This window comes from Podarcis melisellensis (assembly GCF_964234715.1).
Source record: "Podarcis melisellensis genome assembly, chromosome: 15".
Lineage (NCBI taxonomy): Eukaryota > Metazoa > Chordata > Lepidosauria > Squamata > Lacertidae > Podarcis > Podarcis melisellensis.
The window spans coordinates 40,147,742-40,174,869 of record NC_138532.1 but is presented as its reverse complement, the minus strand read 5'-3'; the positions used below and the strand labels follow the sequence as shown (position 1 = coordinate 40,174,869).

At 44.9% G+C, this 27,128-nt stretch overlaps 2 protein-coding genes across 6 annotated transcripts in view; both read left to right on the top strand.

Moving 5' to 3' along the window:
- MED13 (mediator complex subunit 13) overlaps positions 1-14,830 on the top strand; it is a 102,954-nt gene extending 88,124 nt beyond the window's left edge. Inside the window, exons 20-30 of the mRNA XM_081890132.1 lie at positions 631-1,081; positions 2,168-2,384; positions 2,890-3,081; positions 3,317-3,540; positions 3,998-4,140; positions 5,037-5,195; positions 5,288-5,476; positions 6,193-6,344; positions 7,071-7,244; positions 8,652-8,752; positions 9,412-14,830. Coding sequence (XP_081746258.1) covers positions 631-1,081; positions 2,168-2,384; positions 2,890-3,081; positions 3,317-3,540; positions 3,998-4,140; positions 5,037-5,195; positions 5,288-5,476; positions 6,193-6,344; positions 7,071-7,244; positions 8,652-8,752; positions 9,412-9,544 — 2,135 coding nt within the window. The 3' untranslated portion in view covers positions 9,545-14,830. The remainder of the gene's footprint in view (positions 1-630; positions 1,082-2,167; positions 2,385-2,889; positions 3,082-3,316; positions 3,541-3,997; positions 4,141-5,036; positions 5,196-5,287; positions 5,477-6,192; positions 6,345-7,070; positions 7,245-8,651; positions 8,753-9,411) is intronic.
- Positions 14,831-17,084: 2,254 nt separating this feature from the next.
- The window catches only part of INTS2 (integrator complex subunit 2), a 29,735-nt gene continuing 19,691 nt past the window's right edge, over positions 17,085-27,128 (top strand). Inside the window, exons 1-9 of one of the 5 annotated variants that reach the window (XM_081890198.1) lie at positions 17,085-17,162; positions 18,486-19,018; positions 19,252-19,390; positions 20,463-20,565; positions 20,963-21,076; positions 22,385-22,515; positions 23,335-23,508; positions 24,752-24,978; positions 26,571-26,696. In XM_081890198.1, coding sequence (XP_081746324.1) covers positions 18,726-19,018; positions 19,252-19,390; positions 20,463-20,565; positions 20,963-21,076; positions 22,385-22,515; positions 23,335-23,508; positions 24,752-24,978; positions 26,571-26,696 — 1,307 coding nt within the window. In that variant the 5' untranslated portion in view covers positions 17,085-17,162; positions 18,486-18,725. The other 4 variants (XM_081890202.1, XM_081890199.1, XM_081890200.1 and 1 more) reach the window with 4 other exon arrangements.

Genomic DNA, 27,128 nt, shown 5'->3' with positions numbered 1-27,128 from the left:
TGGCATCTGACTCTTAACTTTCTACTCTTGGGGAACTCTTTCCACATCTATTTCTTTTCTTGCTCCACCCCCAAACCCTCCAGCACCCAGACCTATGCCAAGCATTTGTGGTCATGTTCAGTGCTATTTTTCTAGAAAAAGAGGTGCCAGAACTCACCATGAATCTTGTTCTCACATAATGGCAATGGCGCCCACCTGAGAGGTGCTGGAACTGAGTTCTGGCTGAAAAAAAAAGCCCTGGTCATGTTTATGGATGCAAAGTCAGTTTGTGGGCACTGCTGAGTTTGACAGGTGCTCTGTGTGAACTGAGAATTCAACCTAGAAAATCTTTGGCGCTCTGGTGCACTTTTGTGTTTTAAAGGAAGATTGGTAGACCGCCTTTGGTTTGGTTGTAAATCATTTTGGCTTATACTGGACAAGATAAAGTGACTTAACAAATCAAATAATAATTTCAGGGAAGGTTATCATCCCCCATGAAATAGGTATCTCTTCTCTTTCCCCTGTGTAGTAAACTGTGAAGGACCTACAGTTTGGCTGGTTCTCTTTCTAAATGAATATGATGCTCTGTCAAGTTTCATTAACGCAGAAGCAGAAAGTTTGGTTAATTCCTTCTCCTTTTTCTGTTTTAAGGTCCTTACCTTGCTACACAGCCATTGGACAATTCCTTGCTTTCTCAGTCCAGCCTAGTTCCTCCCACCAGCCATCCTGCATCAGTCCCGCCTCAGGTTGGAGGCAGCTCTACTCCATCATCCACCCCTTCGTCTGCTCCCAGTAATGCTGTCCCAATGAACTCAAACAGTGCCATCACCTCTGCCACTACCACGGCCAGTTCCACCATGACCACGACTGCCACTTCATCCTCCTCTTCCAGTTCAGGCGGTGGGATTTCAGCGAACAAACCATCATCTTTTCCACCTTTTGGCAGCATGAACAACACTACTACTCCTTCCTCCCTCTCCACGCAGTCTGCAGCAGTCCAGAATGGGCAGGCGGGGACGCAGCAGCAACAGCTGCCATCCGCAGCAATCCCGGGGGAAGCCCCGTCAGTCCCTCCGCAGCCGCACTCAGAAGTTTCAGAGAGGTAACATGGCAAAGAATGATTTATCAGTTAATGTGTACTCACTTCCATTTGTATCCTGCCTTTCTTCCAAGTTGCTCAAGGTGGCACACGTGGTTCTCCCCCTCATTTTTTTTTTTAAAATCCTCACAACTATCCTGTGAGGTAGGTTTAGGCTGGGAGATGGTGACTGGCCCAAAGTAACCCGGGTGAGCCTCATAGTTGGATAGATATTTGAACTTGAACTTGGGTCTCTGAGGTCTCATTCTTACACTCTTGACCTCTGCACCATGCTGGGTTCTTATCCTTAAAGCAAAATGGGGCGATTGGGGACTTTGCTGGAACTTCCCTTCCAAGTAAGATGAGAGGAAATATGCCACCAGTTTGGCATCCCTTTTGAAGGAATCTAGAAGTAAGGCAGTTGCCTGAGCTTCAACTTGTAGCTAGCAGCATTTTGGCCCAAACAGATCAAAGTGTATCCTTCCTTCTGTGCTATGACAGTCTCCAATATCAACCAAGGACTGTATGTGAGCTGCTAAATTTTGAAAGTATTCCAGTGCCTTAGATTGTAAGCTCCTTGGAGCAAGGCCTGTGCTCTTCTGCTTTGCAAAGTACCACACACACTAATTTTTGCAATGTGGAATTTGCAAAGATTGAATTCCCTAGGCTTCCTTCTACTTCCAGGTCAAGTGTTCCAACTCTTGTTAAATCCAGCAAACTTCTGATCAAAATTGAGGAAATACAGTGTGAGTAATTGTACCAATGGTTACTCATCTCTGAAGGATGCCTGCATTAATTTTTTACCCTTTGGTGCCAGGAGTGCCTAGTACCTTTGTGCCCCTTTTGTTAGTGAGTAATGTGTTTGCTGTGCTCTGATAAGCCTGAGATAATTGATGGGGAACGTATATTAGCTGCAGATGCCACAAAGGTACTGATGGCTCCCAAAAGCCGCAAAGACGGCTTCCCCTTAAAATACTGTGTAGGGGAGATGGGAGTCTTTCTCTGCTGGGTGAAAAGAAGTCAGTTAATTTGTGAACACATAACACAGTCTTAACACTTACAAGGAAGAAGCTTTCTGTTTTCTCATGTTTGCTTGCTTTCTGCTTACAGCACTATGGACCGCGACAAAGTGGGAGTCCCCACTGACGGCGATTCCCACGCAGTCACCTACCCACCTGCCATCGTAGTTTACATTATTGACCCTTTCTCGTATGAGAAGAAGGAGGAGGGCAACTCCTCCAGCGTGTGGACTCTGGGTCTTCTCCGTTGCTTTCTTGAAATGATCCAAAATCTCCCTACTAACATCAGAAACATTGTTTCTGTTCAGGTAAGCTGATTCTGTGATGTGGGAAGCCAAAGGCAGCCTGTTGCTTAATGTGTTTGCCCACAGTAGTTCTTGGAAGCCTTGTTACCTTCTGATGGCTGGACATACAACCTGCTCTAGCTCTACAGTGGCTTTGGGTGGTTTGTGTGATTCTTTAAGGTTCCTAACTCAAATGCTGTTCAGGTCAGAACAGGAGAATTAAATAAATTTCTTTGGCTGCTTAGCTCTTTTTGAAAGTACCAACATGTCATTGATGTTGACCTCATCTTGTGAGCTATACTCTATGATACTATGATTCCATGCACATGGCTGTGTCCTGGTTTATTATATTGATTTATTATTGGTTGCACAGGATATTGTGATAGGATGTTGCCCAGAGTCAAAACTGGTGCAAATGCTACTTTTTCTTTGGCATGAAGGCTGTTCCTGTCTTAATGCTTCTATATACTGGTATCAGATTGGGCAGTGTATACTTACTTACCTTTTCCTCCCTCTTTGACCTTCTTAGCTTGTTCCTTGTCAATATCTGTTACAACCAGTCAAGAACGAAGACAGGCAGATCTACACTCAGCATCTAAAATCGCTGGCATTCTCCGCCTTCACGCAATGCCGGAGGCCACTCCCAACCTCGACCAATGTGAAAACATTAACTGGGTTTGGCCCAGGTTTGGCAATGGAGATGGCACTCAGGAGTCCAGAAGTAAGTGAGAACCATGAGTTGGTTGGCATGAAATCTGGTAAACCTCTGAAAAACACTGGCAGAATGAGATACGTATCAATAGTGTGAGTGTGTGAGTGAGCGCCTATCCCTCAGGCAAAACTGATGCTGTGTGCATGCGCACAATTCTGTTTCATTTGTTTATATGGGGATCTGCTATTCTGTGGGACAAGTAATCCTGTGGTTTTAAGTGTTCTGTTTTGTGTGTGTTTTGCAGAGACCAGAGTGTATTAAGCTGTATGCCCCTCCTTTCATATTGGCTCCTGTCAAAGATAAACAGACAGAGCTGGGAGAAACCTTTGGAGAGGCTGGGCAGAAATACAATGTGCTTTTCGTGGGCTACTGTCTCTCTCATGATCAAAGGTGGCTTCTTGCATCGTGCACAGATTTATATGGAGAACTATTGGAAACCTGCATTATCAACATTGATGTACCTAACAGGTAAGGGCTGTGAAATTCATAAAGTCATTTCCTGTATTTAGATAAGTTTAGAAAAACTTTCTTTCCTGGAAACCTTTTTATGATTCATTTAATGGTTCGTGGATTTTTATGCTGATAGTGTTTTTACTGCATGTTTGAAGGGTGTTTGATTTTACACACACACACACACACACACACACACACACACGTGCCTACTCTTACTTTTTAAAGCTTTTTTAGAAGCATCTCATTTTCAAAAATAGGGTATAAGTAATTAAATAAAGAAGGAGTAGATGCATTGATTTACTGCTCAGATCTTGCACCTTTTGAACATGTACAGAATCTTCCCCCCGTCTTGATCCTGGCTGCCCAAATATTGAAGTGTAACAGTGTCAAAATGTTCTTTGGGAGCAGTCTTAAAACAGCTGGAAGGTATGTTCACGAATTTGTTTACTAGTAAATCTTTATTTCCTACCAGGGCTCGTAGGAAAAAGGGGTCTGCTCGCAGACTTGGTCTTCAGAAACTCTGGGAATGGTGCCTGGGGCTCGTGCAGATGAGTTCGTTGCCTTGGAGAGTTGTAATAGGACGTCTTGGAAGAATAGGCCACGGGGAGCTAAAAGGTAATATGGAAACATCTCTGAAGATATTTGTCACCCATGGAGATGCAACGTTCTGTGCAAGTTTGTCCCCTCTCTAGCAAAATTGCTTGATATGGAACAAAAATGGCACATTTAATAATGTACATAACACACACACACATTTGGGATAGAATCTATAAATGTGACTAGGCATGCATGCTCTAGAACTGTGAAGCCCTTACTGCCACAGAAAATTGTTGCAAGCAATGCAGGGGTCACAAAATGAACTTTTGCGGAGACTACTCCTTACTCCAGGATCATTGGTCTGGAGAACAGAGTGGCCCCTGAGATCAAAGAATTATATACATATGGAAGTAATCTCCTTTTGGGGTGGAGTGTTTATGCCATGGGGAAAGGGGGCTTTCTGTCATCTAAACTGCAACCTATTCAGTTTCAGCCAGTGGCGTAGCGTGGGGGGTGCAGGGGGGGCCAGCCGCACCGGGCGCAACATCTGGGGGGGGCGTGCTCACACTCGCAGCTCTCTGCCCCTACTAAAATCCACGGGTTAGGGGGCGCAAATTACTTGCCTTGCCCCAGGTGCTGGCAACCCACGCTACGCCACTGGTTTCAGCAGAGAATTTGGATTTAGCCCCTGCTGGCAATTTTAACCCCTGAAATAGGAAAAACCTTGTGAACAGTCACTAACTGATGAAAGAAAATAATTTCCAAAGCAGTTTGCTTGCCAGGTAGCTTAGCTTTCTTTTCCTTTCTGTTCCACTTGGAAAAGAGGTCGGAATAGCTTAAGAAAGAAGCTTGCATACAGTGGTCCATCCAGTTTTTAATGTACCCATTTTGTGGTCTAAACATGACAGCAGCTAGCCATCATTTACATTTAAAATCATTTCCTTGGTAGCCAATCGCTCTGCTTTCATCTTTAGACTGGAGTTGTTTGCTGAGTCGCCGAAATCTGCAATCACTTAGCAAGAGGCTGAAAGACATGTGCAGGATGTGTGGCATCTCCACTGCCGATTCTCCCAGCATTCTCAGCGCCTGCTTAGTGGCAGTCGAACCGCAGGGATCCTTTGTCATCATGCCAGGTATTTGTGAAATGCTTCTCACTTGTTGCTTCTATGAAAGCAAACATACTGGCTGTACTATTTAGTGAAATATCTCTCTCTCTTTCTTTAAGATTCTGTATCAACTGGCTCAGTGTTTGGGCGCAGCACCACCCTAAATATGCAGACGTCCCAACTGAACACCCCACAGGATACGTCGTGCACTCATATACTTGTGTTTCCCACGTCTGCATCTGTGCAAGTAGCATCATCAACTTATACCACTGAAACTGGTTTGGATCTGGCCTTTAATACAAACAATGGTGTGTGTGTGTTTGTATGTATGTGTTTGTGTGTCTTCAAATACTTTCATATAAAAATGTTTCCTTGATAGATATGAAAAATGAGGCCTGTAGATGATAGAAATTGAGCCCTCCCAACAAAACACAGATTTCTCTATCTCTAGACCACAAGTGGGGCTTTCCCCATCCTCCTTGGCACCTGTGGCTTCTTTAGTTGACCCCAATTTCTTAAGCACCCTTCCCCCAGAACACACAAGTCTGTCTTTCCTAGGCATAAGGTTTTTCACTGCAGCCACACCAGCCTTTTGCTTCCTTTCCAGTATCTGCACTGCTGTCCCACCCCCACCCCCCGACTTAGGCCTTCACTGTCCTCTGATAGAGTGCTTATGAGCAGCCTATTAGATCTCAACCCCATGATTACAGGGAACAGGCAAAATGGGCAGTGGCCAATTGTTTGTGTGCATGTGTGTCTTGGCATGCATATGCAGTGTCAGTTGAAGCAAGAGCTGTCTGGGACCAGCCAAATTTACAATGTCACTGAATGTATTTCATGGGTGCCCAGGGATTTGAATGCAGCCCTTTGTTTCAAACCCAGTATTCCAACCACAATGTCATGCTAGCTGTGGGTAAATAATTTCTTCATAACATTGTGTACTCTCCTTTTTTTATGTAAATCATAATGATAGCAACTCTCTGTTAACAGACTCTTTGTTGTTGTATTTGTTGCTTTTCTCAAGATGGAGCAGATGGAATGGGGCTCTTTGATTTGTTAGACACTGGAGATCCTGATATTGATCCTGATATTATAAACATCCTCCCTGCATCCCCTACCGGGTCCCCTGTGCACTCACCAAGTTCCCACTTCACCCATGGAGGTGACATGGGCAAGGTAAGGTTTTATGGCAAGAAACCATATTTAAGAACTCAACCATGTGTTTGCCTCAGTGCTGATCTGGATGGCCAGGGGTTGTCAAGTACCCCATTTCAGTATTGTGGCAACCAAATATAAAAGGAACCCATCCTTGGCATACAGTGCTGCCTTCTGCATTCCTCATATCAAAAAGGATATTGTAGAGCTGGAAAAGGGCTAGAAAAGGACAACCAAAATGATTAGAATGAAGCAACTCCCTTATGAGGAAGAGTTGCCATGTTTTGGGCTTTTTTGTTTTCAAAGGGGAGGGGGGGAGAGATGATAGAGGTTTACAGCATTAAGTATGGTGAGGATAGAGAGAAGATTTTCTCTCTCTCTTAAAATTAGAACGTGTTATCCAATGTAGCTGAATAGTGGGGTATTTAGGGGCATAGTTAATCTGTTCAATTCACTGTTTGAAGATGTGATGGTGGTCACCAGCAGATGGCTTTAAAAAGGGATTTGGCAAATGTCTGAGGGATTAAGGCTCCTTCCTCCAGGACCAGAGGCAGCCACCCTCTGATTGCCAGTTGTTGAGGACCATGAGCAGCTGTGGCCTACTTTACTCCTGCCCTGCTTGTGTAGGCATGCTGTTGGCTGTGGCAGGAAACAGGATTCTGGGCTAGATGGGCCTTTGGTCTGACCCAGCAAGGCTTTCCTTGTGCGCTCTTTGCCAATTTCCCGCCTTCTGTTTTGTCGCACCAGGGTCAAGGTACAGATCGCTTGCTCTCAACGGAGTCTCACGACGAAGTCACCAACATCCTACAGCAACCGCTGGCCCTTGGTTACTTTGTCTCAACTGCCAAAGCAGGTCCGTTGCCTGACTGGTTTTGGTCGGCGTGTCCTCAAGCACAAAATCAGTGTCCCCTGTTTCTTAAGGTAACAAACCTTCAGCAAAGTCTGGGAGGTGTGGGGATTGGTATTGTTGAGAGAGTGCTTCAAAAGACATACACTGCGTATCATTATGTAAGTTTCAGGAGAGCTTTTCGGGGTGAGTGGGGGAGTAGCGGCAACGTGGGCTTGTAGGCGGGCATTCGGTATGTACCAAGTCAGCTGGAAAGACTTCTGTCTGCACTTAACAGCCAACTACTTTGTTCAAAGCAGCAGGGTGCTCATGCCTGCCTGATCAAGGAAGTGGCAGGTACAGCATTGAGGAGTCACTGGTGGACAAAGACTTTCAGAGACGTGTCCCACTAAGGTGTGAGCTGTAGCGGTAGCGTAGCAAGGGGGATGTGGGCTGCCCCGGGTGTCATCACTGAGGGGGGTGACCGCAGGGCCTGGCCTGCAGTGTGTTCGAGCCACACAGCTCTCCTGGGGAGTGACGTGGTGACTTGGGCACCTGCAGGCTCCACGCTGCCCAAAATGACAATGTTGGGCTTGTGGACTCTGTGGAGGTTCTGTGCAACGTGCTCTGCCCTGGCTTGCCCCGCCCCCGGGTGCAGGTCATTTGCAAAGTCCCGGACGCCCAAGCAGCTTGCTATTCCGCTGAGCTGTAGAGAGGGAAAGATGCTCTTTCTCCTTTCAGCCAAGCATTCCGGCACTGCCCTTTCGAACCCAGATTCAGGATTTGCTCAAGACTTCTTCTGATCCTTGGCTCTGAGTGCAGCAATGAGCAGGTGCTTCTCCAGTCAAGTCTGGGGACCAGCTGAAGGTTGTGCCCTGGCTCCAAACTGAGTAGTGGGCGGCTTTGCTAAAACTAGAGAGAGCACCCAATTTCTGCCCCAGGAGGCAAGGATGAGCAACTGCACTTTGCCCTCTGCTGGGGGGGGGATTGCCTGGGAGCAGGGGGAAGTTGTTGTGTTCAAGAATGTGGAGGAGGAGTTTAGGGGGACCCTTACCCACTACTTTCCCACAAGTTATTCACTGGCTCATTTCTTTGTACTCTGCCTTCCCTGGCTAATTGTCTGTGGCCATCCATCCTATTTTGTAAATGTAGTGAGTGATAGTATAAACTTGGTTACAATTGCATTCCTTGGTTTTTCCCCTGAGAATTTGGGGAGGGGGGGTTGTTTGGATTTCTCTGCATTTGGTTGAAGAGGATGAGATGGAAACAAAACCCAGAAAAGACTCACTGTGTGTGTGTGTGTGTGTGTGTGTGTGTGTGTGTGTGTTCAGGGTTATAGAGGGGACCTTTACTGTGGGGGACAGTCACTGGTAGGAGGGCCTCCCACAGAGCTATGCTCTAAACTCTGTCCCTATAGAGGAATTATTATTTGATTATTAGCTCTCTCTCTCTTTTAAAGCATTGTAATAAACACTTACTGTATGTTCTGACTTCCTTTAAAGGCTTCTCTGCACCTCCATGTGCCTTCAGTGCAATCGGACGAGCTACTTCACAGTAAACACTCCCACCCTCTTGACTCGAATCAAACTTCCGATGTCCTCAGGTATGATCATCAGTTGTGTGTGAGGGCATACAGGATTTGTTGTTTTAAAGGAGCAATTCTGCTATTGTAGCCATGCAGTTTGCTACAATCTGCCGGTGGTTTTCTCTTGCTTATACACTCATTTACACGGCATAGTACGTTGAATTTATTTTAATACATCCTTCAGCACTGAGAAATTCTCAGGTTGTCTTATGAAGCTGTTCTCATAATTTATCTTACTAATGGACCAAGACCAATAGGGCAGGTAATGTGTGTGTGTGTGTGTGTGTGTATTGTGCAGACACATATATCTTTATATCTCAAAACATTAAAGACTCCCACATTCATTCATTTCACTGGGTCTATTTCTGAGTAGGATTTAGTTGAATAAAACCTACAGCTGTGCACACTTCTTGTGAGTAGGCCCCTTTAGTTCAAGAAGGCTTCCTTGTACCACTTGGGTTGAGTGAGGTTGTGTCTACTCTATCCCCTGGCCGACTTCGAACCTTCCCATGCATGCAGCTCCTCCCTGCTATATACACCTGGTAGCTGTAAGCTCCTCTGCTAACAGAAATGTGGGTTAATAAATTATATCCTAGTGACCTGTGCTGAAAAAACTGCAAAGCCTTCCCAATAATGACTTCCTGGCTGGTCCTTGTTCCCTTCTTTCCTTCTCCCAGGTTTGTGTTGGAACAGTACAACGCACTTTCCTGGCTAACCTGTGATCCTGCGACCCAGGACCGGCGGTCGTGTCTCCCAGTTCACTTTGTGGTGCTGAATCAGTTGTATAACTTTATCATGAATATGCTGTGATCTTTATCTGAACTGGGCAAGGAGAAGAAAAACACAACAACCAGAGCAACAACAAAAAGGGAAAGGATTATTTCGCTGCAGGACTAAGTTAATTATTCTCTGTGCAAGTCATTTTTTTGTGATTTGAGGGAGGGGAATGTCATTTTTGGTCACTTCCAGCAACTATTTGGTTTTGACTTGCGGTGGGGACTGCATAACCCAGGTGTTTAATTCTCCATCTGCCCCCTGCTTTTGTTGGTGTTTTGCCTATACCAGACTGATTGGAGTGATGAATTGATCAGTCGAAATGTATTATAACACATCTTTTTAGTAGCAAAGTAACCATTCTCTCTCTCCCCCAACCCCATCCCGTCACAGTATTTGTGAAGAGTATATGAGCCATAGGCCCCAGCCATGTTTAATGAATATTTTAAAAAGTATGAGCATGGAGACAATAAGAAGACAAACGAGGAAGGGAAAAAAACCAGAATTTGTCGAATGCTTTTGGAACACTGCAATGTTCTTGTATCGGATTATAGTACCTAGTATTCAAAAAAAAATGCCTGCATCTCTTATTTATTGTAAGTTTTTAAATGTATAAATTGTCTTATATTTCTTAACCTCTTTTATAAAAAAAATTTTCCTAGAAGGTTTATACCGCCTTCTTGCTTTAAAGCAATTGGTCTAAAAATATATATGTAATCGTCTTAATTGAAAGTTGCGGTAGGTTTGCTTTTAGAGTATTATTTTTTTGTAAGGGGGGGTTGAGGGTATGGGGACAGTAAAATTTGTATTTGGTCTTGATGTACAGTTTAATGGGGGAATATAGGAGTTGGGGCGGGAGGGATATAAATGTCCATGCCATTGTGTGTGGGAGATTTACAGCTAAGCTGTAGTTGCAGATTATACGTGTACAGTAATGAAGTTCACTGTGTTTATATAAAATCGAAGAGAGAAAAAAAGGTACCGGGTCTTACAGCAATTTTATATCACACCTTTGCAGAGTTAACATAATGGCAATATATTAAAAGAAGTGATATTGTTAGGTGGTTTAACTTGTAGTGAGAATTTTAAAAAAGAATAATAATAATATTAATAATAATAATAATAAATTGTTTTAATTTTTTTTGTATTTTTGTTGAGGGCCGAGACTAGTTTTTTCAGGCCTCTTCCCATTTTTCAAGCAAGGAGGGTGTGCTTGCTGCAAGGACCTCCTGCTCTTCCACCTGTGCGTTTTAGCCAAGAGAGAATCTGTGTCACCCGATGAAATCGCGACACTTTCTTCTTCTTCTTCTTCTTCCTTTTAAAAATGCCCTTCCCTTCAGTGAAGCTGTGTCACTTTCATCTTCCAAGTATTTTGGGGTTCATCATTAGGATCCCATTCAACCTTCTCCGTGTTTGGATTAAATTACCATGAAACTGCAGCCACTGCTACCCTTGCTGTCCTCCTTTTATGGTTTGGAATTTTAGCCCAACTTTAGCTACTTTATACATACTACTATATAAAATAAAAACACAATAAGGAAAACCCAATCAGTTTTGATTCTAAGCTTTGATGTGCATATGAATTGGAATATGGTGTAAATAGGTTCTCAGTGAATTCTGGTGTTTGAACTTGATTCCACTAATGAGAGAACAACCTCCTTTCTTTTGCTCTCTCTCCTCTTTCCCACTCCCCCTTTCTCAGGCCTCTTGATCTAATCTTCTTATTGGTTTTGACACTCTGTAATGGAAGTTTCAGGCTCCCCTTTTGAAATAAACATCCAGGTTCCAGCATGGTAAAACGCCAAGGGAACGGGCATGAACTGCGCCACTCCCACCTCTTCCTCCCTTCTGCCTGTGAACCCGGTGGCTTCGTCTTCCTCCTCCACCCATGTATCCAGTCTTGAGTTGCTTCCTTGCCTTCCTGGAGGCAACACTTTGATCCCTCCCCTTTTCATATCTGCACGCTGCCGCTTTCAGAATTACTGTGCCCATCCAATTGAAGGTCTTCCGCCGTGCAAGGTTGGCCCTGAGGCTGTGTTTCCATCCACAAATATTGAATCTGGACGTTATTTTGCAGGTTGTGTTAGGGCACCATATTCCACCTGAGTGGAAGCACTCGTGGAAACAGCAGCGGCAGCCACGTCGGCGGGTAAGTGGGACCCTTAGGAAAGTTGTTCCCACCACCAGCCACCTGCTGCTGCTCAGCTTCGCTTTTTGAGGTTTGGTGAGCAGTGGTGCAGACTTGTTGAGGAAGCCTTGTTAATAGCAAAGGTCACCAACTTGTCAGGCAAAATGGCTCACGGACCCTGTTTTATAGTGCAGGCCTAACCATGTCTACTCAGAAGTAAGTCCTATTGAATTCAGTGAGGCTTACTCACAGGTAAGGGGGTTAGGATTGCAGCTCTAGTATCCCAAGTCTTCAACCCCCCTCATAATAACCAGTTACTTTCTTTCCAAAGTACTGCAATTGCAAGTATTCAGGATATTTTTGAAATCATGTGAAGTATGTACAACCTATTTAGACCTGAAAGCATTTCTTTTTCTGTGAAAAAACAAAACTTTGAATTTCTTAATAGAATATATCAGTGGTGACGGCAGCAAGCACTAGTAGCAACTTTTCTTGGTGTGCAACTTAAGTTGAATTGATGAAGATTTCCTGTTCCTCTTAAAATTTTACAGAGTGCTGACTGAAAAACCACCTATTTTGTTGCAAGATGAGAGTGATTAACATTTAAATGTGCTCATAATACTATATGATGATGTAAGTGCAGGTATTAAAATGATCTGCATCTCTTTTATCCCTGGGGTGAGCTTTTTGAAGTAAAACTTGGCCCCCTAAATTAGGGATTGATGTTTAAAGTAAGTGCAACATAGTCACATACAAATTTTAAATATTTGGGGTTGCATTTTACATTTCTGCTGTTTATTGCATTGCATTTTCTCTCTGTGTACACCTGTCTTTGATATTCAAGTATCTGCTAACGGCAGATACTCTCCAGATGTTTCCATCTCCCTAAAGAGTGGTGCTAAAATTATTTGCCTATAGCAGAAAATGAGTCAGCCAGCATTAAGTACTTTCCAAGCCTCATGGGACTTCATTCGGAGAGCTTTAAATGTGTGCTTAATCTTCCCCACTTAAACCAGTGGAACTTAAATGCACTTTGGCTGGACCATGACTTTGGGTGTAGCACTGAGATTGCACAGAAGTCCTCAAAACTCCAGAATGGACTGTGTGCTGTTGACTAGGAAGCTAACTTCATAGTAGGTCCATTTCAGGAAGATAAGGTTGCCCAGAGATTCTGCCATTTACCTGTTTAAATGATCATCGCACGGTGGTGGGACAATTGGCCTTAGGGAATAAGATGCCAGTAGGAATCAGATTTAAATTAATTGCCATGGAAGCATGCAAGGGATGTTGGGGTTAGGGTTAGCTGTTGACGGACCTGTCTGGACTCAAGTAAATGGCAGAGGAAAGAAGTTTGAACAGCTGGAAACAGTTGAATCGTGAAGAAATCCCCAGCACATTTCAGGTTAAAACTATCAAAGCACAACCCCACGTGGCATTATCTTGTACCTATGGAAAGGTTATTTAACTTTATTCTCATTGAGCTATAGTATTGCTTCGTAATAAATAGTTCTTCCTTATAAGCCATCCAAAGGCTTCTGCCTCAATTTTCTGTTTGTCCCATACAGACTACACAATGCTTTGAGGATTTCTGTGTGAATCCATTTGAAATGCTGAGATTTCTGTGTCATTTTGTTAAGGCTCACAACTGGTGTTCCGGCTTGCAAAACACTAAATAGCAGAATTGCCAAATCACCTTGGTGTAGGACTACCCCGATTTTGGATGCTGCTCAGAGTAGGATGTCTGTCTTATCTTGCAAATGAAAACAAGACTTGGGTCAGAGTGCCACCTGCCAGAGCTCTAAAACACAGTTTCTGTCTCTGTCTCTTTCTGTGTCTCTGTCTCTCCCCCCCCCCCCCCTAGACAGAAAAGAGAAAATTCATTTTGAGCTAAAACATAGAAAGGATTAGAATGTTTTTCAAAAAGGCTAGGAAGTTGAAACATGGGCATCTATCTTTCGATTTGTGGACAGCTTTAAATTGATGAAATGGCCAAGGTTGGGAAAGCCTTGCAGGCCTCATTGACTTCTTAATTCATTAGTAGTGCTGATTTATCAATTCACAGGGCATGTGCATACTTCACATGGATGGTCAGAAGGCAGCTGAGGTGGTAGCATTTCTGCAAATACCTAGCCAGCGTGAGCTATAACTTATGTTCAAACTGCTTGGTTTCCACAGTTGTGGCCTTAGATGCACACCCTTTTCTGTAAGTGTTTATTAAACCTCTCATCTTACACATCCATCTATATGGCACAGTTAACTTACTCCTTTTTTTGTATTTGCCTGCTCTTGGTAACTTCTTTTCCAAAGCCCTGCATTATTACAGAAAGCTCACAGGTGTGTTTAATGAAGCATATTTTGTCTTTACTGCAATATCAAAATGTGTTACTGGAAAACACTCTGATTTTGATCCTATTCAAACTGCCCTTGTGCCCTGCAGCTAGCTTTGGCACAGACTATTATTTTGTTAATTCTTAGCCATGTATGCAGACAGCATTGCTTTGGGCTGGGTTTTCCTTCTTGTCAGCTTGCTTTGTCAATTAGGCCAATTCTGCTACTAGCTGTCCTGACACAAAATAAATATATAATAATAATATTAATAAATAAATTTCTCGAGATGACAAAATGTTATCACCTTTGAAAATAATTTCAGTCTAAGGATCCCAAATCACATATAGAAAATACCCTTTTCTTTGCATCTGTTTCTAAAGGAGTAAAATTTCACTTTGAAAAAGTTAATCCTCAGGGTCAAACTTTTCAGGAAAGTTTTAATGTATAATTAGTAGGTTTTCCAAATAAACTGGATTTGAGAACCTTGGAAACACTTACTTGCGTTTTAAAAGTTGTGGCATCGTTACTGGACATGTTGGTTTCATAAATGTTCTTTTAAAAAGCTGGGTCACTTTAACAGGGGGAGGAAGAGGAGATTTCTTAAGTTCGTATTCAGCAGTGACATTTAATGGTCCAAGTCTCTCTCTCTCTCTCTCTCTCTCTCTCTCTCTCTCTCTCTCTCTCTCTCTCTCTCTCTCTCTATTTAACATTATGATAACAAAAAATACAATAAAAATAAGGAACAAACACTATTGTTGCAGAATGCCATGAACACTGAGTTGTACAAATTGTGATTGAGGAAATGGAAAAAGGTTTATACTTTTTAAAAAAAAATTCAAATGGAATAAATTATTCATGAAGCCTTCCTTCATTGTGACGTTTCTTTGTTTTTTTAAAAACAACAGCTCCACATGACCTTAAAAGTGACAGTTGTCTGTATGGGTTGGTTCCTGAATCAGAACTTCTCCCCCTCATTTCTTTCCTTTTTTTATCCAATCTTCGTTCCACTAGGCTCATTCTAGGCAGTATTCGTACTTGATCCCTTGCTCACTTTATCCTCACAACTTCCCCATGAGGTAGGTTAGGCTAAGAGAGCTAGCGGCTGGTCCAAAGCCAGTCAGCGGCCTTTGCAGCCTGAGAGTTGAGATCTCCCTAGTCTTATTTGGACACTCTTAAGCAGGGGTCAGCAAACTTTTTTAGCAGGGGGCCGATCCACTGTCCCTCAGACCTTGTGGGGGGCCAGACTGTATTTTTTTGGGGGGGGGAATGAATGAATTCCTATGCCCCACAAGTAACCCAGAGATGCATTTTAAATAAAAGCACACATTCTGCTCATGTAAAAACACGTTGATTCCCGATGAGGTGGTGATTGGGCCAGATCTGGCCCCCAGGCCATGCTCTTAAGCAGCACACCACACTGACACCATAATACTCGCCACTGGGACCTAGTGACCGTAAAAGAAGCCCTGCTGGGTAGGAACAAAGGTCCACCTCGCCCAGCATTCTGTTCTCACAGTGGCTAACATACCTATAGGAATCCCACAAGCAGAATAGAAACTTGTTCTCAGAAGTACACTGCCTCTGATGATTGGGGGGGTAAGACACAGCCTTCATAGCTAGTAGATATAGATAGCTTTAGCCTCAGTGGAGGTAGAACATGGTCAGCCCTGCACTTCTTAAAAGCCACCAGGTAAGAAGTAGCCAGCCACACATGTGAGATCAGATGGCACAGAATCCTGCTTAGTTCTTTTTAAAAGCCCAGAGCCCTTTTCGGTTACATGTTCCTGAAATGCTTGGTGGAGCCTCAGAATTGTAGGTGAATAAAATTTCCCAAAAGGCAGAGATTCAGTTCTCTTTCCCCCGATTGTAACTAGCAACAGCAGAATAAAACACACTGATTTATGCAAAGCTGTTCATGTATCTTTCTCTCCTGTCATTGCTCAGACATGAAAGACGTATGGTGACAGAAAGTTAAGAAAGAGGATCCCATAAACTAACATAGCTTGTTGGACCACATTGTGACTTCTGCATCCTCTCTCTTACGCAAGGTGGACAGAAGGCAGCCACCACCCTAAACACAAAGGGCTACTCAAAATATTAGTGTGGCAATGTAGATTGTATTTTTAATTTTAGCAGCAATGAGTAAAACAGGGATAGGAAACCTTCGGCTGTCAAGATGTTGTTGACCTTCAGTTTCCATCATCCCTGCTCAGTGGCCATACTGCTTGGGATGGATAGGAGCTGGAGGGCAATTCAATTCAATTCAATTCAATTCGAGGGCAACAGTTCCACCATAACTGGGCTAAAATATGTCTTCACTATGTCCATACATAAAGTACTTTTAAGTTCCTGATGGCCTGAAAGGAGGACAAAAATATCAGCTACTTTTAGGCTTAGGCACCCACGATCCCTTGAGATGTTCGTTCCTGCAGTGTCTTGCTACTTGAAATTTAGCCATCGCATGGAAAGAACCTGTGTGGCTCCTTTATCCTTAGGAACATTCTATAATCTCCGGAATAAACTGGAAATGGAGTGATATCTCATATTTACAACTACCACTCTCCACACTCCTCACCCTGGACTGCTGCCCATCTCATTTAGCATTACATTTACACAGATTATAAGGCACAGAATAAACGTGTAAAATAAATTGTATTAATAACATAAAATGACTCAATTTTAAATGATGACAAGCTGTTGTCCGCATCTACTTCTGATTTTTTATTTGCTTCTTTTTTATTAGCTTTGTTACATTTAGAGTGGGATCGTATCCAACTTAAAAGTCATACCCACTGAAATGCAGGAAGCAACGTAAGTCCGGTCCTGTTAATTTAAATGGGTCTACTCTTTACTCTTGAGTATGCTAGACGTTGGCTGTAGCCCAGAATCATTTCTCCCTTCTAAGTCACCTTGGGACAGTTCTCGTTTTTGCATAAACGCTTTAAAATGACCATTAATAAACAACAAGGGCTAGCCCCTTGCTGCTGTCTTACAGGCGGGCAAAGCACCGAACTACGGGCGGAAATAGAGGAGAGCGTGATTGAAGTCACTTCCGCCCTCACGAAGGCGGGTCTTTTTGTCGTCATTCTGCTCCGCGCCGGAAGTTGGGCGCTGCCCGGCTTGCTTGGCGCCGGCTACTGTTGGGAGGAAATGACGCTACGCTAACGGAAGTAGTGTCTCATAAGGTTGTGTACGAAGGTGTGTGGTTGTTTCTGGGTCGGGGTGGGCAGGTGGGTCTGCTTCTCTTTCCTAGGTAGGGCTTGGACACCTGGGTTCCCATTTCCCCCTTTCCCCATTTACCTGAGACTCCTGGGTTCTTTCCTTAGGCACAGCCCGTTTCCTCTATCGCTCTCCTGCGTTTGCTCCTTCAGTGCCATTTATTTATCAGTTTATTATATTCTATGGATACCTCGCATTTCCTCTGGAAGCCTACATGGCTCTTTTCCTCCCCGTTTTATCTCCCTAACAGCCCTGTGAGGTAGGTCAGGTTGGCACAACGGCTGGCTTGGCTATGACCAGCCAACGGAATCCATGGCAGGGTGAGGATTTTAAAACGTGGCTCTTCCCAGTCCGACACTTTTAACTCGGCCTGCCCCATCCTGGTGCCTTTCAGGTGTTGTTGGACTCCAGCTCCCATCAGCCACTGTATGGCCAGTGGTCAGGGATTATGGGAGTTGTAGTTCAGCAACGTCTGGAGGAGCACCAGGTTGGGGAAGGCACCTTCTAACCACTGTGCGACACTACCTCTCAGCCTTTGCCTAATTTCCCCACCTCCTTTTTTTGCACCCCTAACTGAAGGAGGGAGGGGATTGCCCTTTGCATGCTCATTTAAAATGCTGTTGTAAAATAACTTTTCATTGATAAAGCTCCATCCGGGTGCTTTGCAAAGTATGAGAGGAGCGTTAACAATCTACGGATGGGCACATGAGAGACAAATGGGAGGGAAACAGTGACTGGGATAAATAGGGGAAGAATATGAGGTTTTTGTAATTAGTCCAGACTTTGGCTGCAGTCCTAACCCTATTTATCTGGGAGTATGCCCCATGGAACTCAGTGCACCTTCTGAATCAACATGGGTAGGGTTGCATTATTATTACCAGTTACAATAAGACTTGGGCTAGAGAGAATGTAGCACTGACCTTCCAAGGGAAACTTTTAGCATAAATGATACTGTTATTAGCTTTGTCAGGGAAATGTAGAAGGCTTTGGAGTTCTGCAGAATGCTTCAGGGAGGAAGCATTTAGTGTAGCTTGAAAACTTGCTTAGTCCCCCACCCCCTTGCATCAGCATCTCAGTTTCAGAGGAATCCAGTAAATCACCCTAAACAAACCATCTTTACCACAACAATTAGAGAAAGATTATTCTAGGGCCTTAAAAAATTAGGATAATTGGACAAAGTATATTTTGTTCCTCAGGTGGTTGCTGTTTACTCATGACATAAACTAATGAGAGAGCGTTCTGCAGTCCTGTGTTTCTTTTGCACATTGTATTCTTATTGTCTTGATTTGTTTTATCCTACAGGGAATTGCAGCCTGTGTTTAGAGATGAAACTAGCCGTTTCTTTGTCTGTGTGCATCTGTTGAGGTAGGCCGCTGCCTCTGAAAACTCCTCCTGCCCTAAAGCTGCTAGTCCCTAAGATTTAACCGTATACTAGCACCTGCTGACTAACAGTTAATTTCCTGGAATTTTGGATCTTCATCCGACTGCCACCTGACCCAGCTTAGCTTCCTGCGGTATTGTGGTTTCAGGACACCTGGGGAAATGGCGGACTGCTCGGCACTGCAGTTCGTCAGCCCTTATGCTTTTGAAGCCATGCAGAAAGTAGACGTCGTGCGCTTAGCGGCCCTGAGTGATCCAGAGCTCCGGTTGTTGCTGCCTTGCTTGGTGCGGATGGCCTTGTGTGCCCCGGCAGATCAGAGTCAGGGCTGGGCCCAGGACAAAAAGCTGATCCTTCGCTTGCTTTCTGGAGTGGAAGCTGTCAACTCCATCGTAGCCTTGCTGTCTGTGGACTTTCACGCTTTGGAACAGGATGCCAACAAGGAACAACAGCTTAGGTAACTAAAAGGAGCAAGCCTGGGATTGGGAACCTGAGGGGGCTTCCAGATATTGTGTGCACTCTGTCTCCCATCAGCCCCAGCCAGCACAGCCCAATAATCAGAGATAATGGGAGTTGTAGCCCAGCAGTGTTTGGAGGGCCACAAGTTTCTAGCCCTGGGTGAGGCATTTCTGGAGGGGGATGTGCTCCTTCAGTCTGTTTGAGCAGCTGTGTGTTCTGTCTTCTTGCTAGGCATAAGCTTGGAGGGGGTAGTGGTGAGAGCATCTTGGTGTCTCAGCTACAACATGGCCTCACCCTGGAGTTTGAACACAGTGATTCTCCACGGCGCCTCCGTCTTGTGCTTAGTGAACTGCTGGCAATTATGAACAAGGTGAGTTTCTTCCCTCCCCCGCCTTAAGGAACTTCTTAATTTGTACAAGATTCTTTTTCTTTCCTTTTTAAAGAATTGATTGGCAGGTGCCCAGACTGATTTGAAGTACTTTGGCAGGGGTTTTCGCCTGTTGTTTTTTTACAGTGGCAATGACAGGATCCTCCCCCTGCTAGCACAAAAACACAAAATTTCAGCGTACCGCTGAAATGAATAAAGTTGGGGTGGGTAAAATAACCATCAGTGGATTTTTGCGTGAAGGGGTTGTGAGCTCAGTTCAGGTTTGGTGGTCTCACAGATTTCAAGTAATGAGAGGTCCAGGAATGACAGAGGTCCAAGTAATGGTTTGACCAAACTGCAAGAGGCAGTGGAAGACAGGAGTGCCTGGTGTGCTCTGGTCCATGGGGTCACGAAGAGTCGGACACGACTAAACAACAACAAACAAAATGAGAGGTCCAATAATTTTTTTGGCAAACTGGGATTTGTTTGTTGGTTTTATAAATAGGAGTGAATCTGGTAGAACCGTTCCAGCTACATATAAAACGGTGTGGTCTTTTTAAGGGTAAGCAGGATCAACTGAAGAAGCATTAGATAAACTGAAACTTTTTTTTTTATTTGTTAAAGAAAAACTTAATAAAAATTTATATATATATATATATATATATATATATAAAATAGATAAACTGAAACATGGATCTCATTACTGGAGTTATGTATATGTATTATAGCAGGTCAAACAGAAGATTCTTTATTTATGTTTGTATAATTCATCGTGCTGTAAATAAATGTAATATGAATTCTGAAGTGGGGGTTATTTACATTTATAATACAGTTCGGTGTGAGGATTTTTAAAAATGGTAGTTAGAATAAATTTCCTGGACTCAGAATTATTTAATATTCAGCCTATATCTTTTGCACCAGCCTTCAGTTGGTTGGTGGATTTTGGGCTACCAGTAAAACGAAGAAAGAAGATCCCGCAAGCCTGAACGTCTGCCCTCCCTGGGTGTTCTCAGGCCTCACAACTGGTGTGTGTTCTGTTTTAAAGAGCCTCTCTAAATACAACTTTTCTTTGCAGGTGGCTGAGGCCAACTGTGAGTTTTTTTTCAAGTCGTCGGAGCTGTTTGAGAGCCCTGTTTATTTGGAGGAAGCCGCTGATGTCCTCTGCATCCTCCAAGCTGGTGTGTGCTCTTTGAAGTCGTAACTGCTTCCTAAAAATCGATTGAGTCCAAATAAATGACTTGTTCCCAAGCTGTGTGAGTGGGCCACCTTGTGCTCCTTGGAGCAAAGGTGGGATATAAATGTAATGATGATAATGATAATAATGATAATAATGATAATAATGATAATAATGATAATAATGATAATAATAATAATAATAATAATAATAATAATAATAATAATAATAATATTGTGGCACAGAAAGAAATTTCCTCTCCACTGGGAGGAAATCCACAATTGCTGCCAGTGAGAGGTTCCTTCTCTCCCGAAGTATTCACAAATGCTCTCCCGATTTGACTCTCAGGACTGAAAGTTGTCGGTGGCTGTTGCTAATATTTTAAAACTATTTCAATTCAGAACTCCCATCGCTCTTGCCTATTGTGGACGTGGCTGAAGCTTTGCTGCATGTGAAGAACGGCGCTTGGTTCCTCTGTCTCTTAGTAGCCAATGTTCCCGACAGCTTTAACGAAGGTAACCTACACAATTCATACCAAACTCATTCTCTGAATGCGGTTCCTTTTGTGTAGCCAAAACAGCACCATCCAAGCACAGGTGGGGAGGACTCGGCAGATTTGGGGGGACCCCAGGGGCATACGGGAAGCTCAGAAACCGCCCAACACATACTCATTATGCTCAGTGGGCGTGGAAATGCTGATAGACTCAGGGTGAGGGGAGTGGGTCGAAACGGAGTTGGCTGGAGCCCTGAGTAGGGGGAACACTGTGCACTACAACAGATTCACTTGTATACTGTAACTTACAGCTTTCTTTTACTTCAAATCACACAAAGACACAAACACTATCTATTACCAGTGCCAGCTACCTGGGGTAGAAGTTCTGGCCAGTTGCTGGCAGCTGCTGTTTTATAGATGACAGTGAGGCACATAAATTGCCATTAGCAATTTGCAGCTTCCTCTTCCTTTACAAGCCATATTTCTGTTATTGACTTTCTCCACTGTGTGTCTTCCGGAAGTTTTCTGGACTACATCTCAGATCAGCCCCAGCCAGCACAACTGTACTAAATCCAGACATTCACATACGCCTTTGGTACCCAACACTCCTGAGTGCCAGGTTTGTGCATAAAATAAAATTAGACCAAATGGCAAAGGAGCAATTTGGCTTCTGAACACATTTAGCTTAGGTGAGATTCCCCCCCCCCCCCGTGAAGAGAAATTTGCCGAGTCTTGGAATAACCAATAGCCGCTAGGAAATTTTGACGTGGCGTCGTAATGTTTTAAAATAGACAGGGTTTTGCAAAGGGGAAGCAATTTATGTCCGATGTTGAGGGGTTGTCAGATGGCAGAGGTGGTTGCTCACAAGTAACCAGGCAGGACTCCGACCTGTCTTTTACAGGCTTTATTAGGTTAGGTGCAAAAACTATTTACAGTGCAGAACCCCAAAGTTCATGTCTGCCTCAATCGCTAGCAGAATCCGGGAGTGCTTGTTTCCGAGACGTCCCCCAACATAAAAGTCTTGTTACGCTCAGCCTTTTCCTTCCTTCTTTGCGCTTTAGACCTCTGCGCAGGGTGGGCGACGGAAGGGGCATGCTTCCCTCCTGGCCTGGGGAGCGGTGCTGAGGCTCCCCCCAGCATCCTTTCATGTCTTCCCCACTGGAGGTGGGGCTTTCCTCATCACCAAAAAGGAACTGCTTCGCAAGATTTTCAGAGGCTCCCTGTAACACAACTGCCCCTCTGTTTCCTGCCCCTGTTCAATGGCAGTTTCCTGACAGGGGTCATAACCAATCACACACAGTAACCCCCCTCTCCCTTTGGCTGGTTTCAGTGTGCAGGGGCTTGATCAAGAACGGCGAGCGGCAGGACGAGGAAAGCTTTGGAGGCCGCCGCAGGACAGAGGCTCTCCGCCAACTCTGCAAGATGAACCCTGCCCAGGCACTGAGAGTCCGAGGCATGGTGGTAAGTCTTTGCAGAAGAGTTGGGTGGGCCGACTGAAAGTCAGCTTTGGGTTGCTGGTGGGGTGTTCGTAATGGCTGGGAGACCTGCAGGCTGTTCAGGAAGGAGCAGGGCTTGGAGGGAGGGAGATCCAGTGGCTTTCTTGGATGCAAGTAGTGGCTCAGTGCTGTATTTTTAACAGGCAAAACGACATCAACGCTGTGCTACAACTACTATCGTCAGCTGTCTAAGCAAAGGGACTGCATTGGCAGGGCCTGCAGATTGCCACCTGCTGATTCCTAGATATGATATTTGGGTGGGTGAAGGGGTCTTAAGAGGGCTTCCAGGACTGCTCCTCATCCAGGGCAAGGCAGCCACAATTGCCACAGACATCTGCTGCAACTTGAAGAATTTATGCTTGAGCTTTGTTTTCCCCTACTCGCTCCCCTTTCCGTTTCCTCACTCGTTGTGTCTTTTTTATTATGTGCCTGCGGGCAGGGATGGCCAGAGAACCAATTTTTATAAGTTGCTCTAAGAGCCTTTTTGGCTTAAACTGGGACAGGGTATAAATGCTGTAGATAAAGGATGTCATTGGTTCCTGTCCCTTTTGTGTCTACACGTCTGCTTGGGGGAATCGCCTTCCAAATTAAATATTTTTTATTTATGTATTACATTCATTTACTGCCCTTTGAGGATCACAAGGAGGTTTGCAAGTATAAAAACACAAAAGATACATAGCCTGATCACGAGAAAGACAATACCATCCTGCGCCCAGATGTAAAAGACCAAATAAACACCTGAGCATGTGTGGCTTTTTCCACTTTCTGTTTCCTTTTGGGTCAGGTGGAAGAGTGCCACTTACCTGGACTTGGTGTTGGTTTAACTCTGGACCACACCAAAAACGAGTCTTCGGAGGACAGTGTCAGTGATCTCGTCTGCTTTGTCAGTGGTTTGTTGCTGGGGACCAATGCTAAAGTCCGGACTTGGTTTGGGACTTTTATCCGGAATGGGCAGCAGGTGAGTGTTGCTGACACTTCCTTTCCTTGGGGTCCTGCTGCTTTAATTAGCTACGTCTGTGAGAACGTCTGTGAATTCTGAAGGTTCTCATGCTGCTTTGGAAAAGTGGAATTTTGTGGATTTGGCTCGAAATGCAAACTGAATCGGAATTTCTGCTCCATCCCTGATTCTGACTCACATGGGAACCTAAAGCCTTGCTGTTTTCCCAAAGAGAGGGTATGGTGTAATAGGTAGAGTGTTGGACTAGGACCTGGGAGACCAGGGTTCAAATCCCCACCCAGCATGAAGCTCACTGGGTCACCTTGGAGTCAGTCCTTGTCTCTCAGCCTAAGCTGCCTCACGGGGTTGTTGTGAGGATAAAATGTGGAAGGGAGGATAATATGCACTACCTTGAGCTCTTTGAAGGAAAAAGTAGTATATAAAAGTAGGAAATATAAAGTTATATATAACTTTTATATATGTAAAAGTTGTGTGTGTGTGTGAGAGAGAGAGAGAGGGAATTGTGTTTTATATGAATTTGCCAATGTTTTATAGATAGTATATAAATCTAAGAATTAAAAAGAACTATACGGTATGTGTTTGTTTGTTTGTGTGTGTGAGCGTGTATGAATTTGACAATGTTTCACTGAAATTTGTTAATGGTATAAGGTATTTATGTTTTTAAACGCGAGTCCCTTGAACTGTAACAAACAGCTAGCAAGTCTAGCAATAGCAATAATATCTGTTTTGAAAACAGAGCTTTAGAGCACATTTGAGCTTTTTAAAAGGACCCCTGACAGTTAAGTCCAGTAGCGAATGGCTCTGGGGTTGCAGTGCTCATCTCGCTTTCCTGGCCAAGGAAGCCGGCGTACAGCTTCCGGGTCATGTGGCCAGCATGACTAAGCCGCTTCTGGCGGACCAAAGCAGTGCACAGAAACGCCGTTTACTTTCCCGCCGGAGCGGTACCTATTTATCTACTTGCACTTTGTGCTTTCGAACTGCTAGGTTGGCAGGAACAGGGACCGAGCAACGGGAGCTCACCCCGTCATAGGCATTCGAACCGCTGACCTTCCGATCGGCAAGCCCAAGAGACTCAGTGGTTTAGACCACAGCGCCACCCATGTGGCGCTTTTTGAGCTTTTAAGGGAAGCTAAAGGGTGGGGGGAATGAGTGTGAATCGGAAGCTGGTAAGGCCCTTTCCAAGGATTGTGCTGTTTTTGCTGGGATTGCCGTCTTGTGACGTTTCCTCCTTTCTCCTGTGCAGAGGAAGAGGGAGACGGTCAGCTCGGTGCTCTGGCAGATGCGTCGTCAGCTGCTCCTGGAGCTGATGGGGATCCTGCCCACCGTCCGCAGCATGCATGTGCCGGAAGAGGCAGAGGCGGACATGGAGCCCAACGTCTCCGTATACTCTGGGCTTAAGGAGGAGCACGTGGTCAAAGCCAGCGCCCTCCTGCGTCTCTACTGCGCTCTGATGGGCATCGCGGGGCTGAAGTAAGCACTTTGGGGCGTTCTTTTGTCGGCTTGTGCGTACAGAAGCACACGCAATAAATAGCACTTGTCAGGGATGATAATTCACCAAGACATTCTGGTGGCATAATAATAATAATTTATTATTTATACCCCGCCCATCTGGCTGGGCTTCCCCAGCCACTCTGGGCGGCTTCCAACCAAATATTAAAATACAGTAATACATCAAACATTAAAAGCTTTTCTAAAAAGGGCTGCTTTCAGATGTCTTCTAAAAGTTTGGTAGTTGTTCTCTTTGACATCTGGTGGGAGGGAGTTCCACAGGGCGGGTGCCAGTACCAAGAAGGCCCTCTGCTGGTTCCCTGTAACTTGGCTTCTCGCAGTGAGGGAACCGCCAGAAGGCCCTCAGTGTCGGGGTAGAATGATGTGGGTGGAGACGCTCCTTCAGATATACTGGACCGAGGCCATTTAGGGCTTTAAAGGTCAGCACCAACACTTTGAATTGTTCTCAGAAATGTACTTGGAGCCAATGTAAGTCTTTCAAGACCGGTGTTATGTGGTCTTGGCGGCCGCTCCCAGTCACCAGTCTATCTGCCGCATTCTGGATTAATTGCAGTTTCTGGGTCACCTTCAAAGGTAGCCCCATGTAGAGCGCGTTGCAGTAGTCTAAGCGGGAGATAACCAGAGCATGCACTACTCTGGTGAGACTGTCTGCGGGCAGATCGGGTCTCAGCCTGCATACCAGATGGAGCTGGTAAACAGCTGCCCTGGACACAGATTTGACCTGTGCCTCCATGGACAGCTGTGAGTCCAAAATGACTCCCAGGCTGCGCACCTGGTCCTTCAGGGGCACAGTTACCCCATTCAGGACCAGGGAATCCTCCACACCCGCCCGCCTCCTGTCCCCCAAAAACAGTACATAACAGTTGCAATCATTACTAAAGTACCCGGAATGAGGGCAATGCAGTTCCTCCCAAATCACCCTTGTTATTTGCAGGTTTGGGCCCCGTTTGCCTTACAGTTTTGGGCTGACCCATCCACAATACACATTTAAAACTCTTTATCATACCACTTTAAACACAAATGGTGTCCCCCAAGGAATTCTGGGACCTGTAGTCTGTTAATGTTCCTGAGAGTTGTTAGGAGACCCCTGTTCCCCTCACTGGCCTACAAGTCCCAGAGTTCCCTGGGATGAGGGATTGATTGGTAAACCTCTCTGGGAATTATAGCTCTCTGAAGGGGAAATTTGGGTCTCTCTCACCTGCCTCTGATCAAGGAGGCAGAGCATAGCCATTGTAGCTAGTAGCCATCAGTAGCCTTTTCCTCTGCGGATATGCCCAATTCCTCTCTAAAAGCCATCCAAGTTGGTGGCCGTCGCTCTTCTTCTTGTGGGAGGGAGTTCCACAGTTGCAACGAATCGCTGAGTGACAGAAATTTGTTTTGTTCCTCCTGAATCTTCCAAGAAAAGAACCTTCGGCAGGCTGATAACTTTTATTGAGGGCTTGTGACTCACGTAAATATTTGTGCCTGCCCCACAACCCCCTGCATCTGTGAAGAAAATGCTTTCCTTTCCTGACGAGATGGTGGGGCTCTCTCTTTGTCTTGTTGGTGTCCAGGCCGACGGACGAGGAGGCTGAGCAGCTGCTCCAGCTCATGACCAGCCGCCCCCCGGCCACTCCAGCCGGGGTCCGCTTTGTCTCGCTCTCCTTCTGCATGCTGCTGGCCTTCTCCACACTTGTCAGGTAACCTTTCGATGGCAGGCGGAGGAACCCTTTTGTCACGGGGGGGGGGGAGGAGAAAATGTGAGGGGACAACATTGGCCAAGCATTGTTTCAAAGCTCTCCCATTCCCACCTGCAGAAGACGTTAGACCATGGGTAGGCAAACTAAGGCCCAGGGGCCGGATCTGGCCCAATCGCCTTCTAAATCCGGCAGACGGTCTGGGAATCAGTGTGTTTTTACATGAGTAGAATGTGTGCTTTTATTTAAAATGCATCTCTGGGTAATTTGTGGGGCATAGGAATTCATTCATTATTATTTTTCCAAATAATAGTCTGCCCCCCCAAGGTCTGAGGGACAGTAGACCGGCCCCCTGCTGAAAAAGTCTGCTGACCCCTGTTAGACGTCCTGCCTTGCAGAAGCCTTTAGGACTTGTTGACCCTTTAATAACATGCA